Raw genomic sequence first — 20,725 nt, forward strand, 5'->3', positions numbered from 1 at the left:
TCCCCTCTTTTTTTTTAATATCACAGCAAAAGAAAGAATTATGAAACAGCTTTCAAAAGAGGGCAGCCTCTCTCAATGCATTTTTAAAACGGTGCTTCTGTTGCCATCAATACAAATATCATAGATTAAAAGGGGTGATCTGGGTCCTGACACGTTGTTGTGTTCCGGCCTCACTAAGGTTGCTCCCCCTCTGCTGGGCAGTCACAGTACTGCTGCCCCTCTCTTCTCAAATGAGAACTTTTCTACTGGTCGCGACTCAAAATCCTGTCTCTAGCACCAGCAGCCAATATCAGCTCATTTTCTCAAAATAATTGTATTTCTAGATATTTTTGCTCCAAGTCATCAAGACATTTTTGATGCTTTTTCTTTTAAATAACTGCAGCACTAAGTTGAAACATTTGATTTAAACAGTTTATAATCCATTTACTACCTGCCTAATCTGGATGATTTACTAAAATTTTTCAAGTAAAAAAAGGTGAATAGATATTTTCTCAGGATGCGCTATGCTTATTTTATGATGATAAGGCCTATTAAGTGATCAAGTTATAGGAGATCTAATGTCAAATATGAAGTAAAAAAACAGAAGTAATCAATCATTCAGTGCGTCCAGTACCTCTCCTGAGTGGAGCTGGAGGTTCGGTTTGTTCTTGTCGTTAGTGGCCTTCCCTCTGCTGTCTGCTGTAGACTGCAGAAACCTCATGCATCCTCTATGGCTCGACCTCTGCCAAGACCCAGTTCAATGAAGCACTGGTAGTGGCGCGAGTCTACACTGTTAGGTATCTGAACACCATTGCTCAATATACACGTCCACCCCTGTTGACAGGAGATTCAAGCCAATAATGTGCAAAAAACACACAGCACCACTTTATTAAGAAAGAGGCCTGAGGTCAACAGGGTATCATTTTACAGCCCTATTAACCTTATCCCTGCTCCCATCTGCTTAGTGCGGTGATTTATAGGCATGGAGTAGCTCAGGCAGGGCAATCTATGTCTGGAGAATCTAGTCTGTGGCTGCAGACAAACCAAACTAGAGTAAGGCCTCCATTCATACAGCTCAGTCCGAGACACCTACACCAAAGGAAGATAAAAAATGCGCGAAGCGTCTTTGAGTGGCTGATGTGGAGCTCAGCTCATGGATTGAACTCAATGTCATCATTAGAGTCAGGGTGTCAGCGCTAATAGTTTTAGTTTTTTTTCCTCTTAAAGGCAAAGTCTAATGGTTTCTGAGCTTGACACTGTTGTCAGAGCTCAATCCTCTATGAACAAATGATTTCTCACCATCAGTGGTTACCTCCACAAAGCTGAACCCATGCCAGGCTGCAGAATAAACCCCAGCAGGAGTGGTATCATTAGGTTTGTCGTATTTTTTTTTCAGAGAGGCGACCAGACCGCCACCGTGCTCTGCCTGTGTGCCATGTTGGACTTAAATCTGATGCAGGAGGGCTGCCAACTGGACATCTGGGACATAGGTGGCGTTGAAGTCCTCCTTAACTTGCTGGATTCAGATGAAGTCAAATGCCAAGTAAGTAGCTGTGCCAAAAGTTGGACCTGGATGGCGCACAGGCATGAACAGAGCCCTGTGTGTGTGCCAGCCTGTGTTTCAGTGACAGACACACTAGTACTGGGCAGAGAACGTTCCTGTAAAGACACAGGTTAACAATTTCTCTCCAGTATGCCTAAAGACATGTGTGCTTGCTTTTTAACCTGATTTTATTACTATTGTTTTTTACTATTGCATTGAGGCCTGCGGTTGGCATAGTCACAACAGTTTCCTTCAAACTAAGGTATTGTACTTACTGTTAATGCTTGCTCTGTGTGTGTGTGTGTGTTTGTGTGTGTGTGTGTTTGTGATTAGATTGGATCTCTGAAAGTCCTACGAAAGATTAGTCACAGTATGCTAATCTGTCAGACCATTCTCGACATGGACGGTCTGCAGAGCATCGTGAAAATTCTTGACAGGCCCTACAAGGATCTCAAGGCCTTAGCTGCTGAGACAATCGCCAACGTGGCCAGGTTCCGCAAGGCGAGGACAACCGTCAGGCGATGTGGTGGAATCGAGAAACTGGTGAGTGTTAGGACAGACGATCGTAAATTCAGGCCTGTGTAACGTGATTCGTGTACAGCAGAGAAAACTACAAACCAGAACCTGATCTTTCTTTATTGGCATTATTGGATAAAAAAGTCTCTCCCACATTGGCAGTTTTTCCATTAACACACTTGTCGGTCTATGTCTGTGTCAGCTAGTGTGTGTTTTAACTGAAACACTTTGCACTGAACCACAGACATCTTGGAAACTGTGGACGGACAGGATGGTGATCCGCATATTATGATTACTATTTGCTTTTAATTCAGAGTGTAAAACACACATCCAAACTATGCTGAGCTGTTTTGATGCACAGCAAATCAATCATCCACTTGTTCCGTTTTCACTCTGTACAGCAGAAGCCAGGTAGTGCGCCATCCATTTAAAAAAAATTAAACAAGAATGGATGTTGTGGTAAAACAGATAGAATGTCCCTCACATCCTCTGACCTGCATTCATGTTTGTTGACAAAGGGACCTGTGATTAAAGCCCACATGCCTTGTATATTTTCCTCGGCCCCAGATCGGATGTTCTCATGTGCAAGTCACTCATGTAGACAGATTAATTTCATGCTTTGCTATGAGACCACCTTTGAACTGTGCTGTGGGTAATAGCTTTGCCTACTCTGTCTCACTGGTCAGGAACGATGGATTAGCACATTGAATGACGGCCATGAACCGCCACACTGGGCTTTTCAGTTTTCCACTGCTAAAATCTCTGGCTTTTTCATCCATGCAGACTCAGTAGTAATATAATTTTAATCACACCCTTAATCACAGCCAAGAAGTTGCTATTCCCATCTGACACCATCCATTATCCCCCCAATCCTGCAAGCAAACTTTTCAGTGTCTTCGAATTTATGTCAAGTTCATCAAGTTTGTGTAAATGTGTGTACAGAGGTTTTTCTGCCTCAACATGTGTGGTCAGCCTGAATGTCTGCACACGTTTCTATGTTTGTGTTTATCCACGTGTCTGTGTACCTCGTCTCTGTGCTCAGGTAAAGCTGCTGGACTGTTTGCCGACTTTAGCCAACATGAGTCCAAACCAGGAGAAGGATGTGGAGGTGGCCCACTGCGGGGTTTTAGCGCTCTGGAGCTGCAGCAAGTGCAACAGGAATAAGGAGGCCATCCGCGTGGCCGGCGGCATCCCGCTGCTGGGACGACTGCTCAGGTCGCCGGATGTGAACATGCTTATCCCTGTGGTGGGCACCCTGCAGGAGTGTGCCTCAGAGGTGAGAGTAGGATTATACATTCTGTGGCCTAAGGTTGCCTGTTTTAATTCAATACATTGTCCATTAAACTATGATTGAAAAATAAGAAATATTGTAGGAGGGTCTGTAGAATAGCACAAGATAAAAATAAACATATAAGGGGGAAAATTTTCGGTCGATGTTGATTTAGGTTACTTGTGTTTACGTGGATGTTAAATTTGTGTATCGACACAGGAATGCTACAGGATTGCCATTAAGAATGAGGACATGATCAAGGATTTGGTCCAGAACCTAAGCAGTGACAACAATGAGCTACAAATGCATTGTGCAAGTGCAATCTTCAAGGTACCTGTTTTCCCCACTTCTACACTGTGAAATAATATATGAACGGGAAGAAAGGACAAAAATAATGATCTGCCAAGTGTTTTTCCACCCAGTCAGACTGATACTGTATAGGAAATGTCGAAGCTCTTGACATCTTTACTATTTTGCGTTGCAGTGTGCAGAGGACAAGGAGACCAGTGACCTGGTGCGTAAGTACAATGGTCTGGAGCCACTGGTCTTGCTGCTGGGCAAGGCCGAGGACAAGAAGCTCCTGGCCGCCGCCACTGGGGCCATCTGGAAGTGTTCCATCTGCATGAAGAACGTGGCTAAGTAAGACTTGACTCACTCTCTCACCATATTACCTCTCAGTAAAACACATGCACCCTCTCTCTCTCTCTCTCTCTCTCTCTCTCTCTCTCTCTCTCTCTTTCTCTCTCTCAAACACATGCACAGTAAGATGCACCCAGACTTAACATGCCACAGATACAGAAACCTATTCTAGCCGTACCTTTTTTAATGTATGCCTCTGTGTTCGGAATTAGTAGCAACAGATTAGTGTGACTTTGACAAATGACTTACTGTAAGTACAGCAATCTAATGAGGCTCGATGTAGACAGGGGGTTAATACTGATTCAGCATTTCAACAGCCTGTTAGTGTGTGGAAGCAGTAATGGCAGCAGTGGATATAGAACTGACGGGGTTAGGTTCATTGTTACCTCTACCAAGGAGGGCACGTTTGTTTGTGTGTCTGTCTGTTATTAAGCAGAATGAAGCAAAAACTACTGGACAGATAACCACACATTTTGTTGAATGGATGCAGTGTAGGTTAGGAAAGACCCCAATACATTTTGGTGCGGAAAGATTTCTCTTTCTTTAAAATTGTGAGATAGGGTGTTTTTCGACATTTTCTTTGATTTCTCACAGAATAATTCATGGATCTTGATGTAATTAATCAGGCATGTTTAGGGGACTGATAGTTATGATTGTGGTGCAGTTCCGAATAAGAAATTTGGGTCAAGTGAAAGTGGTGAAAATGTGGGTTCATAAGGGGACTGTTGATGTCATGTCCTTTTTTTCCTTCACGTCTGTGTGAAGGGATTATTTGAATGAAGTGGATTTTGTTAGGTTCCTTATTAGCTCTGATCTTTAATGAGTTTTTGCCTTTAGAGTTGAATATTTTTCACCAGTAATGAAGGTTGATTTTGTAGAATGATATGTGAGTCCAGGGCTGTTCGCACTGAGCCAATCATGCATGCTGACAGAGTCGGCCTCGATATGACAGACTCTTTTAATAATTTGTCATGTAAAGCAGAAGTTTATTTAAGTGTCATTTAACCCGGTTATTCTGCAGTGACATTTCTGGAGAGTTTCTGACTTGCACTTTTAAGTGTTTAAATGATAGACAAGTCCGTAATTTTCCCTTTAAAATTAATAACGCCCTGAGACTGTGCCCTGGCAGCCCCATACATTTCCTCCATGCATCCTCCGGTTCGCTCTTGAAAGAATGATTTGCTGTGTTTATTTTCTTATTCACTGTGAGGCTGGGGACATAATGTAGAAAACACATGCAGCAATTTTTTACCTTGGCAAGACATTAATTCGATTCAAACTCTTTCTCTCCACTGGAGCCAAGACAGTGATAAGACGTGTTTTATAATTTGCATGATGAAGACTTTGAGGACTTTGCTGAGGTGAGTGTATAAATGCTTCTCTTCTGACTCAGAAACTCTGTACAGTTTAAACTGCAGTGGACCTCTAAAAATAACAAGAAAAACGGCTTAGGAGCACTCACACAGATCTTTCTGCACTTCATATATCACAAACGACAGAATGATATCCTGCATTTAAAGTCTAAGTTAAGTCCTCCCAACTGGAGCGGAGTGTCTGCTGCCACATCCAGTTAAGTGAGGATTCCTTTGCAGAAGCAGGAACATGACTGTAACATTCTTTTAAAGCAAGACGGACAGATCGCTGTCCATTCAACCATGAAAGAAAATCAATTGGGGGAATTCATTTAGACGATTATTTAAAGATAATAGCATAATTTGCTTAGACGGACAGTTCTATTTTTCTATTTTCATGGTTCAAAACAGAGCTGTTCAGATGGCTTTGTAATAAATATATTACCCCCAAAAAAAGACGTTGGCACAGATTGAGAGCCCTTCTGACTTCAGCTTGGCATGACGATGAAACAAGTTAACTGCGCTGGCCATGAGTAATGTGGCAGTTTAATACACTTGCTGCCAGTGCAGGCCTTGTGCCATACGTAATGACTTGTCACACTGCAGCGATGTAAAACAGTTCTACTACTACTGAATATAACAATAATAGAAATAATTATAATCACATGTGAACCACATGTAGTGACATTAACCAACGCGAGATATCAGAGCCTTCACTCCAAATTTAGCTTGTCACAGAGTTGCCCTAGCGAGCTTACCACAGGCGGTGAGGTGAGTAGGGTTCCACTTTTGTGTTTCTGTGTTTTATTTTGTATTTTTGGATGATGTGGCCAGTTGGGTGTGAGTGAAGGTGAAATGTGGCCTCCTCCTCAGCAGGAAAGTAGCGCGATGCACAGAGAAATGATTTAATGCACACTTGAATGCGTAAGTGGATCTGTTTTTTCATAGTCCTTCGGGCTTATTTGAATCACTTAAATTGTCTGGGTCGGGGCAAAAGCTTGGAATGGAGTGACCGAGCCATTACTGTCAAAAAGGAAACGCTGCTAATGGTGACAGGGTTTTCGGGGCATGCGCTCATTTCAGAATCAATCATAAGCTGAGTGGTGTACTGAAATGAAAATCATTTTGGAATGTAGCTTGCTCGCAGAAATAATAGGAGACAGAGATTTGGATTCCCCCCCCCCACCCCCTTTTCTTTCAATAAGTATACGCTCAAATGAAACCAGAGCAACAACATGAATTTTACTTTTATGTGACTGATGACTTGCATGGTGCATGGACAGTATACTGGCTAGGGGGCAACCTTCAGTGAAGACAAGTAGCAGCCATGTGTTATCCATTTTCCTGATTAATGCTGTATCAAAATGAAAGATGATTGATGCCCTAAAATATGATTACATTGATAACTTCAGTGTCTTTGTTAAAAGACCACATAAGCTTGTGTTTATCCTATCCATTTCGTTCCAGAGCTGCAGAGATGGCTATACCTGAACCAAGGTTATTTGCACTAGGAAAATCCTTTCGTAAAAGTCCTGCTAGGAAACACTGAAACACAATTTTGTGCAGATTTATGTATGCATCAATATGTGGCCATGAGAGCCTGTGTATTATAGAGGTGTTATGGACACAGACAAATGCTGTAAAAAGCCTTAACAAAAGGGTGACGGACTAACTTTGCAATGGAAAGTCACAACTGCCAAGTCTTAGACTGTATTTGCCAGTGCAGTAATGTTTGGGGTCAAGATTGTGGGGTACGCTTCCAATTATGGACTATCCCTCCATCTTACCTCTGTTCCAGCCCTGTGATGAGCAGACCATAATTACCTTTCCGAATGATTCTTCTCCTTACCTCACAGAACTTCTCTGCTCACCCAAGTTATTCTGATCTCTTGCTTTCTTTCACGTAGGTCCAGCTGTCTGATACATTTCAGCTTCTTATCTTCTTTTGTGATGGATAAGCGACTAGGGCTCCCTGAAATGTCTCACTTTCAGTTGGGCCCAGCATTAAAAAGCCCTTGTTAGTATTTAAGCATTCTGCACTTATAGTTGAATGAACTCGTGCAGATGAATGAGGAAAGGAAAAGGCAGACAATCAATCATAAAAATCTGCTGCACAGAAGCCCCACTGTGGTTCCTGTGTCTTCGCACAGGCCTGAATAGAGCTCCCGGTTGCGTGGAGCCCAGTGTTTCCAGTAGAAGCTGCTCCGGGCTTCTTTGTGTAATGTTACTCTTGCCATTGCGTAATTACTTCAGTTGGGACCGGCCTAACAAAACAGACATGACTTACTGTTCATTTATCAAAAGTTATGTCTGTGATTACAAGATAATTCTACTGTAGTCAGCTGCAGATGACACTTCAGTGATGGCATAGGGAAACCATTGTTTTTCTTATGGTGAACTTCACTGAAGTTAACATTGGCAGCTCCTCTGTTCATTAGCAGTGTTTTCACTTGCAAGAATAGGCTGTCTGTCGGTGGACCCTGACCAAAACCAAATGACCTTGGCCTTCTACAATAGCATACGGTCCATGATGCCAGCAACCGTAACTGTGAATAAAAACAGTCATAGAACTTAACTGTACATCAGAGGTTTGTTGAGGTTTTTCGCAACCACATTATATCCCTTTTAAATGTTTACTATAGTTTACCACTCTATAGCACTGGCAAACAAGGCAAAATCACAGCAAAAGAGGGAGGGAGAGGTTCCAAGCCGCAGCAAAACTTGGGTTATGCAAAATACATACAAGGGACAACTGTGAGCAGTCGTGGGAAAACGGTCTGTGCCACTGGGTTGCAGTAAGCACTGCCGCTACTGTTTGTCACTTGGACTATCGGTGGCCATAATAGTTATGTGGCTCCCGTGATATCAATGATAATCTGTCTGCTGATGGCAACATGAATAACGGTCCAAAATGGACACATTATCATAAAATCTGTGGTCCAAAAGGGGTTAAATCATAATGAGTTGGATGATCCTCTTGGGACCTGCATTCATGGTTTACCAGGTGATGTATCCAACAGCTTGAGGTCGACATTTGTGAAAGCAGTTTATTTTCGTTCATTAATTTGTGTTCTCTGCAGTTTAAATTATAGTAACCCTAACTCCTCATCTAGCGCCATGATTAGGTTATGTTATTATCCAGTACTTAGTTCATGACCTTATATCTGTAAAACAAAACCACATTCTAATCATCCAGCTGAACTTTGTGCTCACTGCTAATGTTGTCACTTAACGGGGAACTTGTAAGTTTTATTCAGAGCTACTATTATAGATTGCTGATGTATGTACTGAAAGTGCAGATGTGCAAAAGCCCTCCGCCTCGGCGCCACTGACTTTACTTTCTTCAATTTGTAATTAATCAATGTTATCTCTCCCTCTTTTTCCTTGGAAGGTTTCAGGAACACAAAGCCCTGGAGTCCCTGATTAGCCTGCTGACTGATCAGCCTATAGATGTGCTGATTAACGTTGTTGGAGCGATTGGGGAATTTGCCAAGGTGGCTGCTAACAGGGGAATCATCCGCAAGTGTAAAGGCATCAATCCACTAATCAATCTGCTCACTGAGACAAACCAGGCAAGTTTCATCGTCTTTTGCTGCATACAAGTTGAATATTTCTATATTGATTCATACATGGACATGCACATTCTATTTTCGTGATTTCTCCATGTACATGTTTTTTGTGTCATGAACGCAGGCGCTGCTCGTGAATGTGACAAAGACAGTTGGTGCTTGTGCCATAGACCGGGACAACATGGCGTAAGTCACTGTCTCTTCCAGTGTCTCCAACAAGCTAACATGGTCTTTACACCTCACACAGGGCAAACAGCCCTGTGTGAGGTGTCTCCTAAAATGTGATCAGGGGCGTACTCACTGACATTACAGCATTAGCTTCAAATATGTATTCTTCGGACATGTATTGATGTCATATGTTATGACAAGGGAGTGACACACACACACACACACACACACACACACACAACTCCTGTATCATTAACCTGTCACGGGCTGATGCTTGTAGACATTTAATTTGTTATTACCCAGGAAGGTTTCTCCTTCATCCCCAGCCTAATGACAGATTTTAAAAGCTTTGTTTATTGTACCTGCTGTGTTAAATACGGTTGTGGTTTAATTCCCAGTGTTTTACTATAGCTCTGCGGTTACTGTCAAGACTTGAGCTGGTCACACGAACATACCTAAAGACCCGCCCTGTCCAAGACCAAATTGCTGGGAAAACACCACGAACCACAGTCCAGCAAAGTCTTTGTTCTGTGCTCATTTAACCTCACCCTCAACACTGCACAGCATTGTCTTTCATCTGCGCCTATTGGTTTTACAAGGCTGTTATGAAATACAAGACCCTTCTTAGTTAGCATTGGACACAAACACAACCTCGTGTCTGAACTCACATTGTTCGTTAGCTGTTAATGCTATAATACGAGCCCGTTACATTTGTTGGGAGGCGAAAAACCAAAGGTTCATTACAAAGTGACAGCCACAAACTGTTGTAAACTTCACACAAGAGGAGACGTGTTTTACATAGGTTCATCGTGTTCTCCATATTTTCTCACGGCATATATATATTTAGGCCAGACCTTGTAAACTCTCAGGCTTTAACACGTGGTTATAAACAGAGAGGTCTTATTTCGATGGCAGTTTTCTGTATGTTTTGTGGTGATGGCTTCTTTTGGGGAATGCATGTGTACAGTCATGAGCTGAGCAATCAACAAAGCTCACATCTGATTATTCCGTGCTCCAAATCTGGCACGGCTGTAGCAGTTTTCCTGGAGATCCCCAGAGATTAGACAGAGTACGGCGAGCTAACAAATATTATGACGACGTATATGCATGATACCACACAGTCAGCTATTGTTAATTTCACCTTATTTTTACCATCAAAAACTTCTGGTGATCAGTGCAATCATTCTCTCATCATGATTGTGACTCAGGCCGTCCGTGACTACTGAAAGCCCCAAAATAAGCATCGATCACTTTCAGGCTTTCCATGAAATTCTCAACCAGTAAGCGGTGTGTGCTTAATGACGTAGCGCTTCCTCCAGTAAATCCTGTGTAGCTACAAGAGTGAACACACGTCGTTTAATGCCTCCAGGGTTTGTGGTCCCCTCCTCTAATCCATCACTGTCAGATGCCGCTTCATTGCTAATCCATTTCGTACCTGCTTCATGCTAAGACAGAGCTGTTTTGGCGGATGATATGACGCTTCACTTTTGTTTTTGCTCCGGATTTAAGGGGCCCCGCCGACTGGATCTGATGTTATGATCCCTCTAGACTGATTTATGTGCAAACGGAAGACAGATGGTGTAGGGGACGTCCCTGATGAGCGTTTGCTCGTTGCCAGTCACGGAGATACTGTGATTAGGGAGTGTTTAAGTAATTATGACAGCATTCAATGTCGGCCTTGTTGGTGGAAGCACACATGGGGAACACGTTACATGTTATTTATACCAGACAACGGGTGCTCTGTGGCGTAATTCTCAGACCCCAGACTACAGTCATGTATATGACAAGAAATATAGCTCATGCTTAAGTAAACTTCGCTCAAAACCCTATGAAATACAGAGCGGCCTGTCTCTGGCTCTGTTTGATTTGGAAAGAGGTCCTCTTTTTGGCTCGGCTTGAAAAACAAGCCACCAACATAAAGTGTAAGGTTGTCTCACAATCTATTTATAGATGCATGTATGAAGCACTATACACAGGTTTGAGCGGGTTAACCTCTGTCCATAGCATAGCCAAGCTTTCCGTGGAGCGTGATCCTAGTAAGCAGACGGGTTCTGGGCCTGGAGAGGAAATGAGCAGGACCGAAGGCGAGTTTGTGATGAAAGCAAATGCTGAAATCGATCGACGCTCTGATCCTGCTTGGCTGTAGTTGTGTTGAGGCTGATGCAGTAGGAGCTCTTAGTCTTTAGTTGTGCACAGAAATTTCAAACATGAATCAGTCTGAATTGATTTAGCTCTTATTCTAAAAACCTCTATTGTTTTGCTCGTCCTCTATTTGTTAATCCCTTTCTCTCTCACACTGTTTCCCTCCGTCTCTGCAGCGTCATTAGCCAGCTTGACGGGGTCCGCTTCGTGTGGTCCTTACTGAAAAACTCCAGTACAGAGGTTCAGTCCAGCGCTGCATGGGCCCTTTGTCCATGCATTGAGAATGCCAAGGTACAGTACAGCACAATATATTTTCCTTCGTCCACAACAGATTTGTCCTCTTCTTCTTGTCTCTGTCTGCACACATGAAGCACACAATGTGCACATATGTTGCCTGTAAATCAAAGACTTCTGCATAGTTTGTGCTGTTTCAGACTGAAGGGTTATCCCACACTCGCTAAACAAGCTCATATGCTGCCGCTGCTGCTGCTTGGAAGTTAGCAGGGCTAGAGCTGTATCAGCGGAGGCTTACATGAACCTTGGGCTAATATGAAGCAGAGAGGACTCCTTGGCACACAGGGATTGGTGAATTTGGAAGAACGCAGGGAGACTGAGTAATATCCTGTGACATGGCTTCTGATTTCCCAGCTGAAAATCTTCCCTCAACGTGCTAATAGTTACGGAGGCATACGATCCACGCATAGAGCACAGGGTAGCTGGTGGTTTCTGTAAACCCAACTCTCTATTGAAAACAGTGCACAAATGGCTACCAAAAGAACTCACAACCTACCTTTGAATTCTGCTTACCTCATCAACTCAAATATTTTCATACACAATTGGCAGAATTGCTCTGTAGCCCGCTGCTTCAATCTCGAGACTAAATTCACACTACTTTTGTAACACACCCAAATCTCCAACCGAACTGTTGGCAATGGAGTTACATTATGAGGCTTTGACATTGGAGAAGGATATGTGGAAAAACATATATATATATTTTTAAATGTCCATTCTGCGTCTGACATTATTATAAGTGCAATTCCAACTCAGTGGAGGGCTCTTTTAAAAAAAGATTTAAGCTTGGGTATGCCATCATCACAGACCTTTAGCCTTTCAAGCTCTGTTGTCAACCAACTCTAATTTCAGTTACACATCCACAGCTCTTTGATCTCCTCGGCACTTGTATGGCTTCCAACCACACACGTAATGTTGTTCTATTAGATTATCGCTGTGATTAAGGTAAACATCTTGTCAGTGGGACAATCTGGTTAAGTTTAAACCTATATTGAGCCCGGGCAGGTGTCTTGGGGGTGAAGCCCGTTTGCTGGCTGGAATTTTCTCTGGCCCAGAAGTGTAGCAAAAGTGATGCATGGCAACCATATGGAGGGAGCAGGGGGGACTGCGGACCCTCTATTGAGCTCTAACAAAGTTTGACAATGTTTGTCTGGACGTCAGCACACCAATTTTGTGGGAAATTCATGAACATGCTCTTTGGGTGATTTTTTTTTGGGGCAACGACAAGAGCTAAATAGCGCTCTTTACCCATTGAATTGAGGAACCTGATACAGCTGCCTCGGTGCAGTCGTTATTTAGATAAAAATCCCATGTGCTTTGAGTTAGCAGTTCCATAGTGGATTTATGAAAGAGCTGTGGTATATATGCATCTGGTGAATGCTCCATACCGTGAGGCTGCCTCTCCACAGACAGACACTGTGCCCTATGCCCACAGGTCCACAACCTAAACTCCCTCAGTACCATACACGTAGAATAAGTAGTGAATCATTCAATTATCTTTGTTCTCCAATCAAGGAAGTATAGGCGCAAGTAATGGGGTGTATCATTAATTCACCTGGATGCAGATGCACAGTTAGATGCTTGATTTATTTTTCCTATACATAGCAACCATGTATGTCACAGAAGCCTGATTGCTCCAGAGAAAGGGTCAGGGCATGCTTCTACCATTCTGAGCTGGCTTGCTCCCCTCAGCCTGAAATCACGCACAGCAGATAATGTGTTTTCTATTTCATTTCATCCTGGGCAAGAGGACGGGGGAGAGAGAGAGAATAGTGAGAAAGGACTTTCCGTGTGCAGCCTCATAATGCTGCAGTTTTCAGATGTGGGGGCCCGTCCAGGCCATGAAAGAGATCTGGCTAGTCTATCGCAGCTGGTGGCTTGAGAGAGCTTCCTCTGTCGCAGGGACTCCCGGCCAGGCATCATCAGTATTCCTGAGGAAGGGCTTCCTGTGTGTCGGGGGGTCAGCTCCTGGCCCTGGCACAGCCCTCCCTGCCTTGCACTGCACACGTTGCTCATCCTCTGGCACAGCATCACAGGCTCCTTGCAACGCACCCTGACCTGATCATAGCTGTGAGCTCTGTATTAGAGAGGAGAACACAGCAGTACATCACCCATCTCCCCTGAAAGAAATTGAATACTCCAACTATAAATCAGCTAACTGCTGAATTTGATGAATTACTATACATTGCACATAATGAATTCTGTGATTACTGTACTCTATGGTTCTGTGACATACATCGGCTCCGGACATGTAGATTTGAAATGGACTCAAATTAAGCATATTTTGTGATTTGTATCCAGGGATCCATAATTGTAAGTTTTTTGGGGGAAATTCGGTTCTATTTTCAAACTCTGCCACCTTGATCTAATCTTCTGTGGCCAGCAATACGGTGAGTTGTGATTTTAAACAGCGGCCTGATGTGCCAAGCCATACTAAGGCCAGTGTCTCTGCCCGCTCTTCCGTTGCGGTTCCCTCAGCACTCCCTACCAGCCTGTTGGGTTGGTAGGCATTGCCCCATAAGTGGCTCAGAGGCCTGTGGTACCAGCTGGTGCCGTGAATTCAAACCATGAACTATTGAGTCTACACTGTGTTAGCCCCAGGCGAAAGGTTTAAATGTTACTTCTGAGCTCTAAATTCTATGTTTCGTCTTCATTTTGACATGCTATGGTAAGAGGAGAGGTTTACAACAATGTCAGATTTATTGCTTGCTCATGCAAACATAGATGTACCGTAGAAGAGGGTGTTTTTATTTTGAAAGCACAGACAAAGATAGTCCTTGCAGTTTGGTTTGCACTGATGGGACCATGATTGTGATGCCTGACCTGACGAAAATACTTTGTTTGTCCTCATGTAGTTTTCTTTGTTTTGTCTGCCTTGCTTAAATGTCCCTGCTTGCCTCCCCTCTTTCCCAATCCATTAACTCCCTCCTTGTTCATTTTGGAGAACCAACTAATAACAGACTCTCTCACTATAGGATGCAGGGGAAATTGTGCGCTCTCTTGTCGGTGGATTGGAACTGATTGTTAATTTGCTGAAGTCAACAAACATCGAAGTGCTGGCCAGCATTTGCGCCGCCATCTCCAAAATAGCCAAAAACAAGGAGAATCTGGCAGTCCTCACTGATCACGACGTTGTCCCGCTGCTGGCCAAGTTGACTAACACAGTAAGTGCAGCTCACCGCTGGAGACAAACAACAAGGTTTTACTATTCAAGAACACTGCAGTGATTGTAAATGCACAAATAACTGTCTTTACAATGGATTTTAGTTGGTGTTTTCCTACTCAATGGAGAATAAATCCAACTAATGAGAAGAACATTTGTAGATATTGCCAAGACTCTCAAGCAGAGCTTGTTGTTCTCTGCATTGTAAAGACTGTGACTGGTCACAAAGGACCAATAGCATCTTGTTCTCTTCTCTACAGACTGACGAGAGACTCTGTCTGCACCTCGCCGAGGCCATCGGCCACTGCTGTATGTGGGAAGGCAACAAGGCATCCTTCGGTGAAGCTGGTGTCGTGGCCCCCTTGGTAGATTACCTCAAATCCAACAACAGCGCAGTCCACTATCACACAACCATGGCCTTGTATCAGCTGTCCAAAGACCCCAATAACTGCATCACCATGAATGAGAAGGGAGTGGTCAAGGTGAGTTGCACAACTATTGTGGCTGGATTTCTGAACGCTCACATCTTTTTTCTCTGTAGATGATTAACACCCTTAATTATTCATCTAGTTATTTGTTGCTTTGAGACTAAATCTGGCATAAACACATTGAGGAGAATGAGCTTCGGCCTCCCACTGCTGCTGTTTTAGTGATGTGTGAAAAGCTCTGAGTAATTAACTTTGAAAAGCTGTGACTGTATTCAGACCCTTTGACCGATGGAGCAGAAACAAAGTGGGTTTTATTCGGTGGCGGAAACATGACTCCACTTTCTAGCTGTCATGGGAATTCAGAAAAGCAAACAGCTCAGTGTGTGCAAAGTGCCTTTTCTCCGGTAGACCCTAGATGCCATCCCAGCACAAGTCAAAGGGCTGTAGCTGGGGGTAACTGTTGCTAAGGGCTGTTCCTGGACATCAGGGTAGAATGCAACAAGGATATGGCTCAGGCTAGGGAGCAGGGTAAGAGCTGGTCAAGTTTTGTTTCTTCTACATCCGCCAGCTGTCTCTATCGTGGCGGTTGTGCAGCACTCTTCCAAAGAGAATCCGTCTTGCTTTGCTGCACGTTGACGTCTCTCGCGCTGTTTCCACGTTCCACTCGAGAGACTGTTTATGTTTGTCTCTGACAGTGATGAAGAGATTTTATGTTAAGATTGGGCTGTAATTGATGTCTTGTCACAGATGGTCCAGTCCCCATATTTCAGAATTTGGGGAAAACATTGCTATCACTCCTTAATTCAATCATGTTTCACAGAGAGAGATTTTCTCATGAGAAATCTTTTTGCGGGCCACTGTGACTTTAAATGTTTTTTTCCCTCTAAATAACAACTGCAGTATAAATTATGAAGTGGTTATGCTATTGCAGCCAGATATTTTTTTCCCATGTTCGTAAAATGGCATAGTTTAGCTTGATCTCTTGCTACAGTGAATGTGGTTCAACACTTGCTATAGCTGGACTGAACATTGGGTGTTCCGAAAGAGTTATGAAAGAGTTATGTCCACTTTTCAGAAGTCATTTAGATAATTGTACTACTTCTACTTTTTGTAGTTAGAACCAAAAAACTTGACAACTCTTAGTGTTTCTTAGTGTGTGTGTGTGTGTGCGTGTGTGCAAATGCAAGACATACCACCCTTTTTAATCCGTCTGTGTTTGCCCTTATTAATGTACCAGCTAAGGGTTGCAACACCATAATGTATTTTTAGACTTTTAAAGAGCTTAATCACCAAAGGCCACGCAACTGCACCAGCGTTGCGTTTGTTCGTAATCTCAGACATGGAAACAACACAGGCAGCCTCATTGTTCAGTCTGGTCTGAGACTCAGTCAGTCTGGACAGGGAGGCTGATATACTTACCTGCCTGACCCCGGAGGAAGCATTACAGTGTGGGAGCTGCCTTTTCTTCCCCAATTTGTGTGCACTGCAGTGCTCAGCTACATGATATACAAGCAGCTGGTGGGGAGAATGTGTTAGAACAATGTCCAATAGTTCTGAATGGGTTGGACGGTTATCGAGTACTGATACCGGGCCGTGTCTTATTTATGACACTCTGCAAAGTTTTGGACCGCTCCTTGTATTATTACAACCATATTTCAAAGAGTTTTTGGAGGTGCCGTTGAGAAACTCTCAAAACATGCTCGGCCACATGTAGTGTATGATTACGAATGAGAAAGGGTCTTTCTTACTCTGAAGTTGCTTTAGCACACATGAGGGTGTCTGACCCAGTCCCGTGCATCAGGAATTGAAAATGAACAATATTTGTTTTATTTTTATCTCTACTTTCAAAAACCCATTAAAAACAACAGTTTAAGTTCATGTTTTTGGATAAAGCCTTCCGTGGAATGTTTTGGATCATATCAGGCCTTGTTCAAGAAAAGGAACTCTCTTGCTCGCTCTCACAGGAAATGCATACCGGGGATAAGAGAATTTTTAAGCTTAGAGATTAATCGTCCCAGCCATTTGATTTGACGTTAACTCTTGGTATCTCGCCGTTTTATACGGATGTGCTTCATTTTGTGTCACGTACAAAATCAACATTCCTTCCCTCAGTGCTTTACATTGCTTCCAAAGGACTGGGGATTGTTTGCTGAAACCATAAATCCTTGTAGACAGCGTTCGGCCAGCTATTTGTATTTAAGAGGCTCTTTCATAAGAAAAGCTTTGTGGAGTAAATTGATGAAAATTGCAAAATACGAATGGTAATTATTGGTAATTTTCCACTGAGGGTATTCCAGAGCGTGGCTTTTGCCAGGTCCTGGTATGTATTTTGGGCTTTAACTAATCTCAAAGAGAAAAAAATGTTTGCTGCCTTTGTTTTCATAAGCGCACGTCTGCTGCAGCACGATCAGTGTTTGTTTTAATGTCTTTCTCTCTTACACGCTCAGACTGCAGCAGCGAAAGTGCAGCGACACTGTGGGGGGTAATAATTACACAAATGTAAAGCGAGGGAATAAAAACCAAGCAGAACGTCATAGGTTTACATCTGAAGGCTTGTGCGTAACCAGATGATACAGCCGTTGTGCGTTGTTCCGCTTTAACAAACGTGTTATTGAGATCCCTGGACAGTAATGTTTTAGAGCCTTTAACTGAAGCCTCTCTCCCTCGCGCCCTGACCAGAAATACCGAGCCATGTTCCTCAGGTTGAACAGGCTCAGGGTTCAGACTGAACTGCCTTCCCTTCCCTTCCTCTTCCTCTTAAGAGACACAGAAAAAGCAGCAAGTCTCTTGCTCACTGGAGGCTGCAGGGAATGTTGTTTACCTTGACTTCCCTCGCCAACTTCCCCTCGGCCCAGCTAAACACTGCTGTCTGTTTGTGCTGTTTGCCTCCACAGTGAAGTCTTGAACATGGGAACTCTGGGATTGGGGGTGGGGGCGTCGGGGTGGTGGAGCCATAAAGGCTGTCAGACCCGGCACTGGGGAATTTAAGCTTGAACTCCTGCGAGCAGAAGCGGTCCAACAGAGCGCACTTAACACCATGACACCTCCATGTGCAATAAGATGTGTGTGTGTGTGTTGGGGGGGGGGGGGGGTGTACACATGCAACAATAATGTGCAGTCCTCCCAGACTCCACGCCCGCTCTTCCTCCCTCTCCCCCATTGGCTGGGGAGGGAGGGGGGCTTGCTCAGCGTCTCCCTTCTTGGAGGTCAGTTCTCTCTGGAGCTCTCTGAAGTGCCGAAACCTCAAAAACTCACGATCCAGTTTTCAAACGTGGGGCAAGTGTTCATGTTACCACAGTCAGGGAATATCCAACAAGCGGCGTATTATATTCATTCGAGCTCCCAGCTGGGAGGGAAAGAGCAGCTTAGAAAAAAAAAGCTAGCATAGAAAGACACGCTTATCTTAGCCTAGCTGTGCGCTTCGGGAGACCTTATTTGGCGACGTCTGAATAACATGCTATGAGGTTGGCAAAAAATGCTGCCCCTGGCACTTCTCAGGCATCCTCTCTTTTCACAAAAGAGACTTGTCTAGCGAGCTGCATGTATTCTGCAGCCTGAGGATGTGAGTTTGCTTTTGGAGGTGTTTTGGAGCCTATTTAAAAATCATATAAAGCCTGAGGGCGAACGCTTCATATAGCCTCCTCCACACTGGCGCATTGAGAGGAGCTAACATCTTGCACTGCTGCGTGCCTTTTCCCCACAAAATGATGTGATTGTAATCAGCAGGAAGGATATTATTTTCTCAGTTTTCTGACTGGACTTATAGTGCAGCTTCACAGAGATTCCGTGCCCGTGCACAAGCCGGCTCACCCCGTCTTTCATCTGTTTTCCTTTCACTGTTTATCTTTGCGCTGAAAACCCTGGGAATGTCCTCTCACCGGCTGTTTGCTAACCACACAAATGTGCAGGGCGATGCTTTAAGTTTGCATGTAACACGGAGAGGGGTCGGGGTCGGGGTCAGCCTCAGCGCAGACATGCATCACGATCAAAGTGATAACCTGAGACTGAGGCAGACTCGGGTTTGCTTTGAGCGCTGATCAGCTGCACAGACGCTGGGGAAATGTGGACGATGTGGAATCTTATCGACAGTGACATTTCATTTGTGTGAGACAGACTAAGGAATCTCATCACTTCCTATGTTGATATTTGGAGCCTGTGCTGAGCAGGATGACAGTTTTGAATAATGAGACAGGACAGACGTTTAGAAAATGGAGATTCGCAAGAAGTTGTCAGAGACAATCTGCTGTAAACTAAATCTAAATTAGCAGATTGATGTAAATTTTGAAGAGGCTTAGTCCCTGAACCTTTTTGACGGCAACGGTGTAGATATTGTCATTTGGGTTGCTCAGCAGGATCAACAGAGATGTGACATTGCTGCAGTGAAACCAGGGAAACCATCCAGATGGTGTTCCAACACCACATGTAAGCCTGCTGCAGCATGCTCATCATTAGGGAGATCTTTCTCAAAATCCCCTCTCATTCAGCGGGGGAACAAGGCCCTTATACACATACTGGGGCTTAAAAGTGCCTCAGACGTCTCGGCGGTGACTGTATTCATCAAGGCTTCATTATGTGTAGGAGCGGGGAGCCCTTATGTGCTTAGCTGAAGGATGTGATGTTGCTGTTGCTAGATTATGGATGTAAACAAGACTCCCCTAAATAATTGAAAGTGTGGCTTGGGAAACCTCAGTGGCGCACCATTGTGATTTTACCGCACGGCACACATTGAACAGATTTAGATTCATCCCTTGCACCAGGGTATTCATGCTTACATTTAGTTTTATTTTGATTCAGCCCCTTAAACCGCCCACAAACATAACGTAGTGATTTTGCTGCAGATAAAACAGAGGGGGGAAAAAGCTCACTTTATAAAAACACATGCCACTCAGCAGTAATTCCATTTATCCAGCGTGTTCCCCTTTTCGCTCGCTTTTACATCATTCGAGGTTAGAAAATGTTTTTTTAATGTTCAATTTTATGTAACCAAAAAATAAACTTGCAGAGCCTGAGATTTCTGGAAAGCAAAAGGCCTTGTTCTGCAATAAGATCTAACGAGATCCATTACCCAAGCCACTAATAGACGGATACAATCTGACCTTTGGAGCAGCGGAAAGGCTGTGGAGTGGTGTGGTTCATGCTCAGGTTTTTAATGTCGAGCTCGCCCTGCATGCCTTTCATCTGAACAAACTTACAGAAGCATGTGTGCACGCAGCTGTAACCCGTTTGCTGAGGCATGGTTTGGAAGTCGGACGCACACACATGCGCGCACACAGAGGGGGCACGTGACTGCGCAGCTTGAAACTGTCACCGCACAGCCACTGTGTGTCTTTGCAGCCATCACCAGTGGTGGCGTGCAGTAGCTGAAACGGACGCGGCTGTACAGTAGCCCACTCATTCAGGGGCTGGATGTTTTCCCCCAAAGTTTGTGTTTGTCCACTGTCGGAAAATGATGATTTAGTTGGAATCTGTTCCTCCTGCCGACTGTGACCTTTGTCTCTTTCTCCCGCAGCCCCTCATCCTCATCATGGGCTCGGACGACGAGAAGCTGCAGGAAGCAGCTGCTGGCTGTGTGCGCAACATCCGACTTCAGGCTCTGGCAGGGAAGATCCCACCACCCAAGAAAATATCGATTGGGACTGCAAAACGTTGTGGGAAAGGGCTCTAA

General features: G+C 44.0%; 1 protein-coding gene across 1 annotated transcript in view; it reads left to right on the plus strand.

Annotated features, from left to right (window-relative positions):
* odad2 (outer dynein arm docking complex subunit 2) overlaps nt 1-20,725 on the plus strand; it is a 31,498-nt gene extending 10,773 nt beyond the window's left edge. Inside the window, exons 9-19 of the mRNA XM_053413040.1 lie at nt 1,376-1,522; nt 1,910-2,065; nt 3,081-3,314; nt 3,528-3,638; nt 3,793-3,947; nt 8,691-8,871; nt 8,993-9,054; nt 11,355-11,469; nt 14,508-14,633; nt 14,893-15,114; nt 20,570-20,725. Of these exons, the coding sequence (XP_053269015.1) occupies nt 1,376-1,522; nt 1,910-2,065; nt 3,081-3,314; nt 3,528-3,638; nt 3,793-3,947; nt 8,691-8,871; nt 8,993-9,054; nt 11,355-11,469; nt 14,508-14,633; nt 14,893-15,114; nt 20,570-20,725 (1,665 nt within the window). The remainder of the gene's footprint in view (nt 1-1,375; nt 1,523-1,909; nt 2,066-3,080; nt 3,315-3,527; nt 3,639-3,792; nt 3,948-8,690; nt 8,872-8,992; nt 9,055-11,354; nt 11,470-14,507; nt 14,634-14,892; nt 15,115-20,569) is intronic.

This window comes from Pleuronectes platessa, chromosome 20 (genome assembly GCF_947347685.1).
Source record: "Pleuronectes platessa chromosome 20, fPlePla1.1, whole genome shotgun sequence".
Taxonomy (NCBI): Eukaryota; Metazoa; Chordata; class Actinopteri; order Pleuronectiformes; family Pleuronectidae; genus Pleuronectes; species Pleuronectes platessa.